At 46.1% G+C, this 14,282-nt stretch overlaps 1 protein-coding gene and 1 long non-coding RNA gene across 2 annotated transcripts in view; one reads left to right on the top strand and one right to left on the bottom strand.

The window, feature by feature from the left end:
- LOC138266576 (uncharacterized) overlaps positions 1-5,046 on the bottom strand; it is a 232,541-nt gene extending 227,495 nt beyond the window's left edge. The window contains exon 1 of the long non-coding RNA XR_011199551.1: positions 4,337-5,046. This is a non-coding gene — a long non-coding RNA (uncharacterized lncRNA). The remainder of the gene's footprint in view (positions 1-4,336) is intronic.
- A 320-nt stretch (positions 5,047-5,366) lies between these two features.
- SLITRK3 (SLIT and NTRK like family member 3) lies at positions 5,367-13,435 on the top strand. Its single transcript, XM_069213226.1, has 2 exons — positions 5,367-6,619; positions 8,018-13,435. The coding sequence occupies exon 2, from the start codon at positions 8,035-8,037 to the stop codon at positions 10,687-10,689; it is 2,655 nt and encodes an 884-aa protein (XP_069069327.1). The 5' UTR covers positions 5,367-6,619; positions 8,018-8,034; the 3' UTR covers positions 10,690-13,435.
- The last annotated feature ends 847 nt before the right edge of the window (positions 13,436-14,282 follow it).

Below are 14,282 nucleotides of genomic sequence, written 5' to 3' on the forward strand. Positions count from 1 at the left end.
AAATATTCATGCATCCATTCATTCAGCAACTGTGGCACACCCAATAGTACATCATGGTGCCTGATGATGGTTAGAAACCAGCAAGATAAAATATGTGATCCTCTCATTGGAATATGTCCCTTAAAGCCACTGGGACACAATGGAAGTCCATGATGAATAGCTCCATTATGAGAAGCTCGTTGAAGTGTAAGTACTTCATTTTTTCCACTCAGGAGGAGCTTAAGCCTCTTGCAGAATGTGTGCCACTTGACTTACAATGTTTTTAAGTATTGTAGGTCATGTCTGAGATGGTTTATCTGAGTGTCCTTAGAGTAGTGGCTGAGAGGAGTTTAAAAAATATAGTAATGGTTTTAGATCCAATATACTTTGTGCAAAAATTACATATACCTAAGTCTATCTATCTATCTATCTATCTATCTATCTATCTATCTATCTATCTATCTATCTATCTATCTGTCTATCTATCTATATCTCTCTCTATCATTCTTACCATCACCCATTGATTATATAGAATATATTTGTATACCAAAAACTGTAACGTTGTTTTTCATTATCATAATGATTTCCCTCCCCCAACATCTCTGTAGGGCTTCACTGTTGTTAAGGCCACTCTGATTTTATAGGCAATGGTGAATCAAATTATGGGTTGGGTTATCCAAATCATACAGATGGATAAGTAAATTATTCAGCATTATGTAGCAAATTCTCTGGGAGTATTATTTTCATCCAATTTAGCTAGAAATATGTTTGTTGATGATTGCTAATTATAAGGCACATTATGGGGCAAGTGTGATAAAGCCATAATTATGTGGTAAATGTCACAGACCAGAATCGTATAGGTTTACTGGCCCAGGCCAATTTCCACTGTCTATTCAACAATTCATTCGTGAAAGGTAAACCGAACCTAAACTTGTAATTCAAATAATTACCCATTCTTACCATCACCTTTAGGAGAAGAGATCCAGCAAACTCTCCCTTCTACGGACAAAACGTGTTCTAAATATCAATGCAAAGGTTATTTAGCTTATACTCTGCATATTTAACCGCATAATTAAGTATGGTTCTTTTCTTTTTTCTACAGACAACCAAATGGCACAGTCCAGTATCTTACTTATATTGTTGAATAAGTGTGCCCTTCTTTAAAAAAAAATATTTCAAGCTGAATATCCCAAAATAAAGATGCAATCGTAACATGAAAACTATAAAATGCGTAACATGTGAAATAAGGTTATATATTTTTATCTCAGAGTTCTGTTGACATTAAGAAGCCACTCAGCCTTTGGTCCAGTGGGTAATGAGGTCACAGAAGAAGAGCCCTGTCTGCAATAATATCCACCCATCCATCCATTAATCTACATACACAAACACACAGAGATATAAACACCCATACACGCACATATATAAAATAATCCATTCTTCCCCATTTGCAATATTGAAATTTGACATTACATGCATGGGTGGCTGTTTTGCTCCACAAAATGCTGTTATATGAAAAAAATATTTCGCCGGAAACCATTAAATATATTACATTTGGGAAAAAGTTCATGGTTCCTTGTGAAATATGATGTTCATCCTCATAATAGTAAAAAACCCTAAAGACTCTGCTGGCTTTATGGTTGTCAGGGTCACTAGGAGTAAGTGGCAAGCTTACCTGTATTATATGGCAAGAGTTTGTAAATGATGCTACAAAAGAACACGTCATGTGGCACCTTCTTTTGCAGCAATATGTTCATCTTTTTTAGCTACAAACAGTATTTTTGTGAAATCTGCAAATTATGTGAAAAATGATGTGGCAAACGTGATACTTCCATAATTATCTGGTCAATGCTGCAGACAAAGAATTGCAGAAATCCACTCAAAGTCATCAATGTCAATTGTTTTATGAAGAAGAACAATTTATTCAAGAAAGGTAAAGCTAAGCATACTAATTCCAATTATTTTCAATTTTTAGCTGTACTTTGAAGAACATAGTTGTTCAATCTAAATACCCTGCGAAATTTACCTGAAATAGGAAATGCATATAATAGGTAACATTATATGGTCTCATATTACCATCCCGAGGTCACGGTTACATCGTTTACAAACCACTCAGCCTTTGCTTCATGATTCATGATCTCTCTCTCTATCTCTCTCTCTATATATATATGTGTGTGTGTGTGTGTGTGTGTATGCAAATATATGAATATGTGTATGGATGTATATATGCATTCTTCATTCATGTCAGAATACTTTCCCTACTTAACTATCAACCTATCAGCATATATTTCTACATATTGTCTTAACTACCTACCTCTGTGAGTACTCATGTATCCGTCCGTCTTCCTGCTTTATTCTGGAGTACATCTCGCTCAAAATATAAATCTATACTACAAAAATGATTTTTAACACTGTTCGTGAAGGGCTGACTCTTCGTGCTCTTTGCTCGTGATTGCTAAGCACTGAAAGTCTACGTCATCTGCTTTGCAGCGAGGACTGCTGTCTCAGGCACTGCGGTGTGGTGCTTTTGTGCCCTAAATATCAATTTCCCCTCCACAATCCTTCCAGCGGATCGAGACCTGTGAAAGACCTGGTGTTTGGTGCTCTGCTGAGAGAAGCTGATCAGCGAGCCCTCGATCCCAGGGGCCTCGAGGGGGTACCAATTTATTGAGCCAGAGGAGGGAGTCGAACAGAAATCTGTTCATACCTGGGAGGCAAGGAGACCGCGAGTGTGTGTAAGAGAGGACATCAGACAGACACTGAGCGCAGGCGCCGATAGACAGAGACGACGAGGTTTTCGACGGAGAGGGAAGAGAGTGTGACTGAAAAGAGAGGAGAGGAAGTGAGAAAGCCGGGGGTTAAAGGAGACGGCGACAGGTGCAGAGAATCGTGTGAGAGAAATGGAGAACGAACGAGAGAAAGGTTTGAGAGAGGGAGAGAAAAAGAGAAAGACAGATGCGAAGGTGGAGGTGTGACAGTGTGATCAAAGAGTGGGAGGGACGAAAAGAAGAAAGAAAGAAAGAAAGAAAGAAAGAAAGAAAGAAAGAAAGAAAGAAAGAAAGAAAGAAAGAAAGAAAGAAAGAAAGGCAGTCACTTTTGTTAGTTTTAAAGGGCATTTGATTTGATTGGACCCATTTTGCTCCCCTTGTTCACCCCCTCAAATATGTGGATTTTAAGATGCTACCTTCTGCTGTGGATGGGGCCGGAGGAGAAGGATGACATTTGCTCAAAGAAACTCTCCTTAAGGATTTCTTCGCTGTCTTCACGAAGAAAGCCTCAGGCTAGATCATGATATCTATAAAAAAAAAAAAGGCCCCTTTCGGCAGCTCGTTATTTCGAGTGCGGTTGTAGTTCGAACGCCAGTAGTGAGCACCCCCAATTAAAAAGGGGGTCTGCTTTTATTTTGCGTCACATTCAACATGGTTGTTGTACCTTAGCAAGACGTTGCTTACACAAACTCGCTTTTTGTTGAATCACAATGACTTTATTATGAAGTAACGGGTGGATGGGTGTTGATCTGCTGGTGACACATGACCTGCGACGCACACGCGTGAATGTGCCACGCAATTATTGAGAGGGGTTTCTAAAGCTGAGTGCAGCATATGGAACCCTGCTAGATTAGTTGGGGTGCATGAAAGTGTCTTCTGGGTATGAGATCACAAGCCGCGCGGATAGGTCTGTTAACACGCAGAAGCGGCATTCCTGTCACGTGCTGACACTTGAAGCATCCTAGAGGAATCCATCAATGACCCAAACCTGTCATTCCCAGCCTGCGCCCTGCTGTGCGAAACGGATTGTCACGAGGCAGCTAAAAAGGTGGGGTGGCACAGTGACTGACTCTCGACCCATCAGGTATCCTCGATCTCACTCATGCCGCCGCATAAAATACTTCCAGATAAACATTTAGGGTTTAAAACAGGCTTCAAAGCCTGATTACACCCTGTAATGACACACCAGGGTGTTGCTAGTTTGTTGTGTGTGAACCATTAAAGTATGCACTAAACACCGAAAGTCGCAGCAATGGAAGACACTCGTGTTATAAAATAACCTTCATGTCTATAAAAAGTATAAAAAGCACCACTCACATTATCTTGATCCTGAGAGAAAAAAACTTCCCTTGTCGTCCTAAGCGCGGCCTCCCCTCTTAAGTGCTTTATGATATGCGGCATTTTGAGTTAACCTAAACTACAAGATATACTGGCGTACAAGAGTCAGGGAAGATCCTGCCACATAACTACAATGTTATATGACACGCAGGTCTTCTGAATCGCTTGCGAGCGCTGCTTGCCCAGACTGAGGGGCTCCTTGGCGCACATAAGCCCACCGCCCCGCCGACAACGCCCCACATACAGACATTTACCTGATCGCCGCTTTTCTGGGCCGGAGAGGGGCCTCTCGCACGGGTTTCGCAGCTCCAGGCCGATGGACACTCCACAGTCCCAGTTCAGGAGGCACGGGGCGCGTGGGAAAGTTAAGATGCAGTAGCAGACTCCGGCCGCCTCCCTCCTGAAAAAAAAGTGCAGCTCTCAGCCTGTTCCCCCGGTGACAGTGGCTCTGCTCCGAGGCACTTGCCGGAAGCCTTCCTCCGCTGCCATGGCTGGAGGATATATTTTCGTTAATCCTCCCGGGGAGTTAAACTGCAGGACGATGATACAGCCAACCTCAATGAACATACCGAATAATGGCAGGGAAAGCGACTATAAAACATATCCCAAGAATAAGGCGCCAAAGTGTACTTGAGGAGGACGCTCTCCTCTCTGCAACCCTCCCTGTTTCCGTCCCACCCCCTCCTCCTCCTTTCTCGCATCCTCTTCTGCACACTCTTCCCCTCGTGGTATTTTGTGCAGAGCTTCCTTTGCAGCATGTGTGATCTGTCTGCAACACCTTTTTTAATATTAGAAAAAGTATCCGCAGGAATTAGACTGAAATAAGCCACGGGGGACGGTACTATCTGGGATGAGCGAGAGCACGATGTCTCTTCCTGGAAATACTTATTAGAGGTATTACGGGCCTGAGATTATATGATATTTCAATTCGGAGAGGTGGGCATGTGTCGCCTAGCCCACGTTCAGCCGTGGCCTCATTTCTGCTGCTGAGCATGTGCCTCCCCTGGGTCTGCCCCCGGTGCCTCTGCATGTGCTCACTGAGTGGGCAGATTGCCTCAGCCCTCCCCCCGCCGCCCCCTCCCGCTCCCCTCCCACGCGAAACACGAAGCAAGCAGGGCTTCCCACTGCGCGCTCCCGAGTCCGGGCCAGGCGCGGCCTCGCGTCTTTCATGTCCCCCGCTGCCCCTCCCTTCACCAGGCTCCCTTCTTTTGACGTCGTGAAAAAAAAAGCCAGCTCTGGTCGAGTGAGGAGGGGGCGGGAGAGCCGGAGACCGAGCGAGGCTCTGGGATCTGCTGAATCCTCTCAATGATGCGCCGGCGATGAGGAGGAAGAGCCGAGGAGCGGGCGGAGGGCGCCGCGAGGAGGGCGATCTCCGAGGGGGCTGACCATGCTGCTGGCCGTGGTGCTGACCGTGGTGCGGGCGATGCCGCCGTCGTTCGTGCCGCTTCTGGCGCAGACTGCGGTCGACCTTTGAAGCTGCGCACACGGCGGTGAAGGAGAGCCTTCATCTGCTTGGAGGACCAGAAGCACTAGGCAAATCCTACCGACAGCCGACAACCACCATAGGGCATTACGATCCAACAACCCACGGCAGTGGGAGCCTGCACCCACAGCCACAACAGGGCACCGGGAGCCTGCAACCACACCGGTGTCTGCAACCAGAGAGCATGAGCATACTGTAGCCATAGGGCAACGCAAAGCCTGAAACTACAGGGCACCTTGGGCCAGCAGCCCATTCTGGGATTCCCTCAACCATCAGCACGGGAAGCCTGTAACCATCAAAAGGCACCGGGAGTCCGCAACCACCGTGATACTGCAAGCACACAGCACAGGGAGCCAGCAAGCCGGCGCCCGCAGCCTGTAACCATCAGAAGGCACCGGGAGCCTGCAGCCACAGGGCACCTGAGAGACTGCAACCACACCGCACAGGGGCCCAGCAAGCACGGACCCGGAGCCTGTAAGCCTTCACAACCACAGAGCACCAGTGAGACTGCGACCACACTCGACAAAGGCTGCTAGCAAGCCGGCACCCGGAGCCTGCAACCATCACAAGGCACCGGGAGCCTGCAACCACAGGGCACCGGAGAGACTGCAACCACACATCATAGGGTGCCAGCAAGCACGTAGCCGGTGTCTATAAGCCTCACAATCACATGGTTCCAGTGAGTCTGCAACCACAAAACACGGGGGGCAAGGAAACCTTCACCCGAGCCTGTAACTTTCACGCGGCACCGTGACCCTGCTGCATCAGGGCACCAGTTACACAGATGCCACGAGGCACCGGGAGGATGCAGCTAAAAGGCGCCAAGGAGACACCAACCACCCACACAGCACCGGGCAGCACGCACTGAACTGAGGGCAGCCACTAACCACACATTGCATTCCTGGCACGTCCAGACTCTCTCTCGCCCTTTCACCGCAGCTTCGCTGGAGGAGAGCGGGGAGCAGGAACACAGAAGGGGAGAAGAACAGCGACCCTAAACTCCACCTCGTGTTTTTTCCTCCGTCTGGATGTACATACATCGCGCCGACAAACGGTAAGCGGCGCCTCCTTCACACAGATATGAACTCTATCTCCGTGAAATAAAATGCGCGCATTGACTTGTCTGTCTGTACAGACTGGACAAAGCAAACTGCATTCGAGCCCTCGACATTTTGCTGTCCCTCCCAATCCCATCCCTTAATTGCACTCAACAAATCTGCCCTGCAACCAGAGCAGCGTTCAGTTCGACCATCCACTCCCAAACCCGAAGGTACCTTAAAAACCTAATTACGGACGTGTTTTTTTCTCCTTTTTTTAGTATTGTTGGATGGCTTTTGCCATATTTAAAGTTGAGGGGAGCCATTATGGTATTCCTTAAATATGTAATCACAAGGAGATTCCGACGTCTGCTATTGTCCCATTTCTGAACCCTTCTGAAATAAATGCACTTTTATAAGTGATTTGACATTGAATATGCAGCGGACATGTCATTAGCCAGGGACGTGTCTCCCAGTCTGATTTAAAGCGATACAAGCCAATGGAAACGGTCTTGTTGCTGCGGAGGGATTATGGCTATTCCAGCTCTGTCTTGTGATATCCATGATTTGTGGTGAGTGGGTTTGAAGTGCCAACACGGGCACCCAGTTCCTCAATCACATCGCCTTTGAACTGGTTCCACTAGTGTGCCTAGGTGGCTCGGAGTATGCAAATCCGAGCCCGGCGATGCAACCCCCTCCAACCCCCCCCCGCCTCCTCTCAGACTCAGCAGCCTCCCTCTGTCAGCTGCCCCTCAGATCTGCTGATCTCACGGGCATGTGCTGTACACAGATTAATCATCGCTAAACGCTTTAATCAGCTAAACCCGGAGATGTGTAGGTATGTGGGAATTAAACAGCCGTGGCGCTGCTTTGTCGCGACCTCCTGAGCGTCGGATCCAAGTCGCCGACTGTCACGGTCTAATTATCCAGGTAGGATCAAAAACGCGCCAGCTGGTGCATTGCCGTGAACTTCAAAGAGCTATATATGTCTGCCGTGTGCCCTGCACACAACTTTCTGGCGAGGTGACATTCTCTGGTCCGCTGTTAAATCTGGCTAGACGAGGAGATGTGTAGGTTACCTTTTCCACGGCATGTTTACAAGTCTCACTGTATAAGGTATAAAAAAAATGCATGTGTGGGCATCGTAACTACGGCGACAGATTTGACAATATTCTGCAGACAGCTCCTAAATTGGTGCAGAGTAAAGGGGGGCGTCTTGGTCAATTACGTAACAGTTGGTATATTATTGAAAATGGCATTGCATAATGAAATTTGACAAAATGATTGAAGAACAAAAATGCAGTTGTAAATTAGAGCTCGTTTGAAACCGTCGTAGGTGACAAGACGCATAGAGCTGTGTATTTATCCAGGTTTGTTGTGTTGTAGTTTAATTGGGTGTTTTCCGTCTTTTCCAGTTTGTTTTCGTCCTACAATGGAGCCTTCCCCTGCAGAAGCCCGCCTTAAAGCAAGCATGCTGTGGGTGACCCTGCTAAGCACAATTGCCCTCTGCTGGACGACCCCCATCCCACTGATAGAGGACTCGGAGGAAATCGACGAGCCTTGCTTTGACCCCTGCTACTGCGAGGTCAAGGAGAGCCTTTTCCACATCCACTGCGACAACAAGGGGTTCACCAACATCAGCCAGATCACAGAGGTCTGGTCGAGGCCCTTCAAACTTTACCTGCAGCGGAACTCCATGCGGAGGCTATACACCAACAGCTTCCTGCACCTCAACAATGCCATCTCCATCAATCTTGGCAACAATGCCCTGCAAGACATCCAGGCCGGGGCCTTCAATGGCTTGCGTGTGTTGAAGAGGCTCTACCTGCACGAAAACAAGCTGGACATTTTCAGGAATGACACCTTCATGGGGCTGGAGAGCCTGGAGTATTTGCAGGCTGACTACAATGTCATCAAACGCATTGAAAGTGGGGCCTTCAGAAACCTGAGCAAGCTCAGGGTTCTGATCTTGAACGACAACCTTATCCCTATGCTGCCCTTGAATCTGTTCAAGTCTGTGTCTTTGACCCACTTGGACCTGCGTGGCAACCGTTTAAAGATCCTCACATACAGGGGAATGTTGGACCACATTGGGCGGAGCCTCATGGAAATTCAGCTGGAGGAAAATCCGTGGAGTTGCACCTGTGAGATAGTGCAGCTGAAGAGCTGGCTGGAGCGCATCCCTTACACAGCACTGGTGGGGGACATCACATGTGAGACTCCCTTCCACTTTCATGGTAAAGACCTGAGAGAGATTAAGCGGAGCAAACTCTGCCCCCTACTGTCAGAGAGTGAGGTAGAGGCCAGCCTTGGGATACCCCAGCTCACCTCCAGCAAGGAGAGTGCTTGGCCTACCAGGCCCTCGTCCATGCTGTCCTCTTTTCATTTCACTGCCTCCTCTGTCGAGTACAAGACCTCAAACAGGCAGCCCAAACCTACCAAGCAACCCAGGGCACCTAAACCCCCACCAACATCTCGAGGCCTGTACCCAGGGCCCAATCAGCCCCCCATAGCTGCCTACCAGACAAGACCACCAATTCCCATCATATGTCCCACCGGCTGCTCTTGTAACTTGCACATCAATGATCTGGGATTGACAGTGAACTGCAAAGAGAGAGGGTTCCACAACATATCTGAGCTTCTTCCAAGACCACTAAACGCTAAGAAACTGTATCTAAGTGGCAATCTCATACAGAAAATCTACAGATCTGATTTTTGGAATTTTTCTTCCTTGGATTTGTTGCACCTTGGAAACAATCGCATTTCCTACGTCCAAGATGGCGCCTTCGTGAACCTCCCTAACTTGAAAACTCTGTACCTGAACGGGAACGACATTGAAAAGCTGACCCCTGGTATGTTCCGGGGCTTGCAGACACTGCATTATTTATACTTTGAGTATAACATGATTCGAGAAATTCAGCCTGCTGCTTTTAGTTTAATGCCAAATTTGAAGCTGTTGTTCCTGAACGACAATCTGCTGCGCACGCTCCCAACGGATGCGTTCGCAGGCACTTCCTTGGCCAGACTCAACCTGAGAAACAACCACTTCCTGTACCTATCCGTGGCCGGGGTCCTGGAGCACCTGAACGCCATTGTCCAGATTGACCTGAAGCAGAACCCCTGGGATTGCACCTGCGACCTTGTTCCCCTGAAGCAGTGGATTGATACAATCAGCTCCGTGATCGTGGTAGGGGACGTGCTGTGCAGGAGCCCCGAAAACCTGACCGACAAGGACCTGAAGTTGCTGGAGATGGAAGTCCTGTGTCCCGAGCTCCTACAGGCCGCAGCCGCAGCCTCTCCGGCCTCGCCCGGAAACAGCGTCCCAACCAGCTCTTCGGCCTTTGAGTTCTCACCACCAGGGGGGCCTGTGCCACTGTCTGTGCTGATCCTCAGCCTCCTCATCCTCTTTTTCTCTGCCGTCTTCATAGCTGCAGGACTCTTCGCCTTTGTGTTGAGGAGGCGGAAGAAACTACCCTTCAAAAAGAGGCAGGAGGTGGACCTGGGCCTCCAGATGCAGTGCAGAATCTTCGAGGAGAGGCCCAATAACTCGCCAGAGAAGCCCGCAGGCCACGTATATGACTATATCCCTCACCCAGTGACGCAGATGTGCAACAACCCCATCTACAAGCCTCGAGAGGAGGAGCTGGGGCAGGAGTTCACTGAAACCAAGGAGAACAACACCAACTACAGAACTTTAATCGAGAAAGAGAAGGAGTGGACCATGGCGGTGTCCAACTCCCAGCTCAACACCATAGTCACTGTAAACCAGGCGGGGGATTTCGCGGGTTTTCACGAGAACGGCGCGCTGTTCCCCGGGGGCACAGACAGAGAAAGGGCTCCCCAAACAGTGGGCTTTGTAGACTGCCTCTACGGCACAGTGCCCAAGTTAAAAGAACTGCATGTCCACCCCCCTGGCATGCAGTACCCTGACTTACAGCAGGATGCCAGACTCAAAGAGACCCTACTGTTTGCCACCGGGAAGGGCTTCTCAGAACAAACCCAAAGCGAATACCTCGAGTTAAGGGCCAAACTCCAAACCAAGCCGGATTACCTCGAAGTCTTGGAGAAAACCACCTATAGGTTCTAGTGTTGCGCAGCTCAACAGCGCCCCAACACGCATGACACAGCTGATGTACACTCGCGCCCCCCCCCCAAGTTGTTTTTGGGGAATGGGCCATAATCAGATCATTGGTCAATGAAGTGCCTTCGCAGACGTTTGCCAGCAACGTTATCAATCATTATTTTTATAGGAAATTAAGATACATGACTGTGCCATGTAAGGTATGGGGGTCTGTGTACTGATCCCACTCAGTAATTCCATGTGTCTTTTTGGTAGCACCTTACCTTTTCATGGGAGGGGACGGGGCTATGGAATTTTGGCTTTCTTATACAAAGATTTGCCCATGGCACAAATTCTGTACATTTAATGCAGTTTGCTGCATGCCTGGAAACTGCAGGGGAGGGTAATGCTCGAATGTTCTCACTCAGACACACCCATCCATTCATCCATTCTTTCATCTCGCAGATGCCCGGGTTTTCCTGCAGTTGTTGTTCCGTGTTTATTTTCATCTTTCTCACGATTCCTAACGCAGACTTGCTATCAGTGTCCAGCACGCAGCTAGGGAAAAGCATCCCTTTGAATCCATGTCACTGAGAGTGGATTAAAAGATGCACTGCACTTTCTTTATACAAGCTAAATAGGTGGGCAAGTGTGTGTTTTTTATGTGTAAGTGAGACACACCGACGTACAAGCATTCTGGATGTGAGGACACATACACACGCACACACACCTATAAATTCCACTAACAGCTTTGTAAGAATCGCGTGTAAGCAGTTTCTCTCACTCACAAAGAACTAAGAAATGTGCATATATTTATTCTGTATTTTCAGTGAATATTAATTGTAAGGTAATGTTTAATCAATGTACAGTGATTATGCGTCTGGTATAGCTTTTCTAATAAAATATATCTTTTCTTGAGAAAACACACAAACACACATATTTGTATACATATATGTACATATGTATGTATACAAATATGTATATATTCATAAATGCATATATATGTTCATACATACACATTGACACACATACATAAACATTTATTTAAAAATGTGATAGCTTCCAAACAAAAGACTCTATCTATCTATCTACCTATCTATCTACCTATCTATCTATCTATCTATCTATCTATCTATCTATCTATCTATCTATCTATAGACTTCCTACATTCTCTGAAAACACTCAAACATTATAAGAAATATTTTTTTAATCCAAGTTTTAAGTTTAGCTGAATGAAGTCTGTATTACCATAAAGACACATACATAGTCATCATAAATTTGCATTGAAAAAAATACCAACACGACCCAGAAGGATGCAAAAAGTGCAAATGATGCAATGCAATCACAACGAAGCAAAAAAGATACTAGACACCCCATGTTCACATAATAGCTTGAAAAGATACTCATATGTTAAGTGAAAAGATCAGTCTTCCAACACAATTAATCAATACCTTCCTTCTCACTAGAACATAACACCCAGCACATTGTTGGTTCTAAGGCAAAACTGCTGAAAGTATGCAGCTATTTTCTCTTATTCCTAAAACTGCTAGTCACCCCTTTTAACCTGCTGTTTGAAACCAGCTGCGCGTATACGCGGCTTCTAGAACATTTCGAGGATTTCACAAAGTTGCAGTTAATATACGTTCCAGGAACCGCCTAGTACAATGTACTTGTTTCAAGGCATCTTTTGGCTAGGTTCAGCCTGCTATTAACCGTGGGTGCTAAACTAAGCCCGAAGTTGAAGTCTGCTGCCGCAATGCGACAGCAGAGGGCGCTCTAGCTCCAGTGTTTGGAAACACACCATGCCCTGATACAGAGCACCCTCTCGATAGACACCCTTGAACTCTCGCGCCGACCCTTCCCGAATCTGTCATTAACGAATCCATTACTGCACCCTGAATGTAATCTATCAGATGTCACGGAAGCCTTACACCGAATTCAGAGGATACACAGCAAGGCCGCCGGCCGCCATTACACTTCGGCTCTTATCCTGTATCCACGCTGCCGCTCCTTCAACAAAACCCACACCTGCCATTTCACGCAGTGCCGAAGCCCTCCCGCACAGTGCAGGACACCAGGACACGCTGTGCACCTAACACCGTGTACAATGCCCTCCTCCCCCCGCTGTATTTATTGCTGTCACTCTTCACGGTTATGTTTCGGACATTCATTCCCACCCCTCGGTAGTCCTTACCGTATGGTGTTTATTACTGCTTACAGCACTAATATACATACTGTATAAAAAGCACGCGCTAGATCTGAACATACACTCCGAGTGCAAGGCCAGATACTGAGGCCCGTATTTATACTTTTTTTAGCGCCGCATTTGCGCCGCTTTTTGACGGCTAACGGCGCAAACCTACAAAATACAATGGTATTTTGCAAGTTTGCGCCGTTTTTGCGTCAAAAAACGACGCAAATGCGGCGCTAAAAAAAGTATAAATACGGGCCTGAGAGTCCATTAACCTCACGCATGCATTACATTGAAGAACCGCCCTAATTGCATTTTATTTTATTCATAATTTATTTAATTTTTTTGCAAATCGGATTTCACTGCTACCCCTAGTGTTACTGGTGCTGTTCTCATTTAATGCCCTGTGCCCATCCGCCATCTCTAAATATTAGGGGAACGTTATAAATAATATTTATATTTTATGGACTGAACGCAAAACGTCTTCAACAGTTAAAAAAAAGTAGACTAAAGCTGTTTCGCCAGGACACGGCTGCGGATTCTATTCATTTATTGAAAATAAATTTATTCTATGAGAATGACATTTTTTTTGTATTAAAGGAGATACTTTTGGCTTATGTTGAGTTTCATTTCCCTGTGTAGTAAGCTCTTCTTTGCTTATGTGTAGCATCGTCATTGCTTCTGCTATTATACTGTGATTGATGCATTAAATGCACAATCGTTCCTAATGTTAACATTATTTTATGTTCACTGAGGTAAGTTTATTTGTCGTGGGCCCTTTCCCCCTGTATTCCACAGCTTTGCGTTCATTATCTCACCTGTGATAAGTGTCTGAATGTCCAATGCCCTGTGAATCTATCCGATGAACAGTGTTGAAGGACAGATACTAGGCATAAGTGAAACACATATAATGACTACTTTAATGTGTGAGATGTTAAAAGGCCAAATGTTTGCATTTAAAGTCTATTTTTAGCTTACACCAGCTATTGAAGTCTGAAGGCACGCAGAGCAGATATCAACAATGTATTGAATGTCCTGAAAATACAGCGACTTGGGCTGAAAGAGGGTGCTTGATTATAATCAGGGCTCCTGGTTTTTTGGTATTTTTATTTTCCCGACATTTCTGTCTGTATTTATCCATGTTTATTTTTTTGCTCATTTTATTTTTATTTTATCCATTTATTGGTGTGTGTCTGTGAAAAAATTAAGCTGAAAATAGTATATTTCCATATTTATTTGGCCAATAAATGTGCACTCCTACTTGAATGCCTGATGGGTTTTAATGAAATGAATACCCACAGATGAGATTATAAATCAATGCACTTTTATGAAAATATGCACACTTTGTGCATATCTACTGCTGTTTAAGCCTCATTACTAAAATTACTAAAATGTCTTTCTGTTTTTTTGACCCCTTCCTTTGCCATCT

This window comes from Pleurodeles waltl, chromosome 11, assembly GCF_031143425.1.
Source record: "Pleurodeles waltl isolate 20211129_DDA chromosome 11, aPleWal1.hap1.20221129, whole genome shotgun sequence".
NCBI classification, from domain to species: domain Eukaryota; kingdom Metazoa; phylum Chordata; class Amphibia; order Caudata; family Salamandridae; genus Pleurodeles; species Pleurodeles waltl.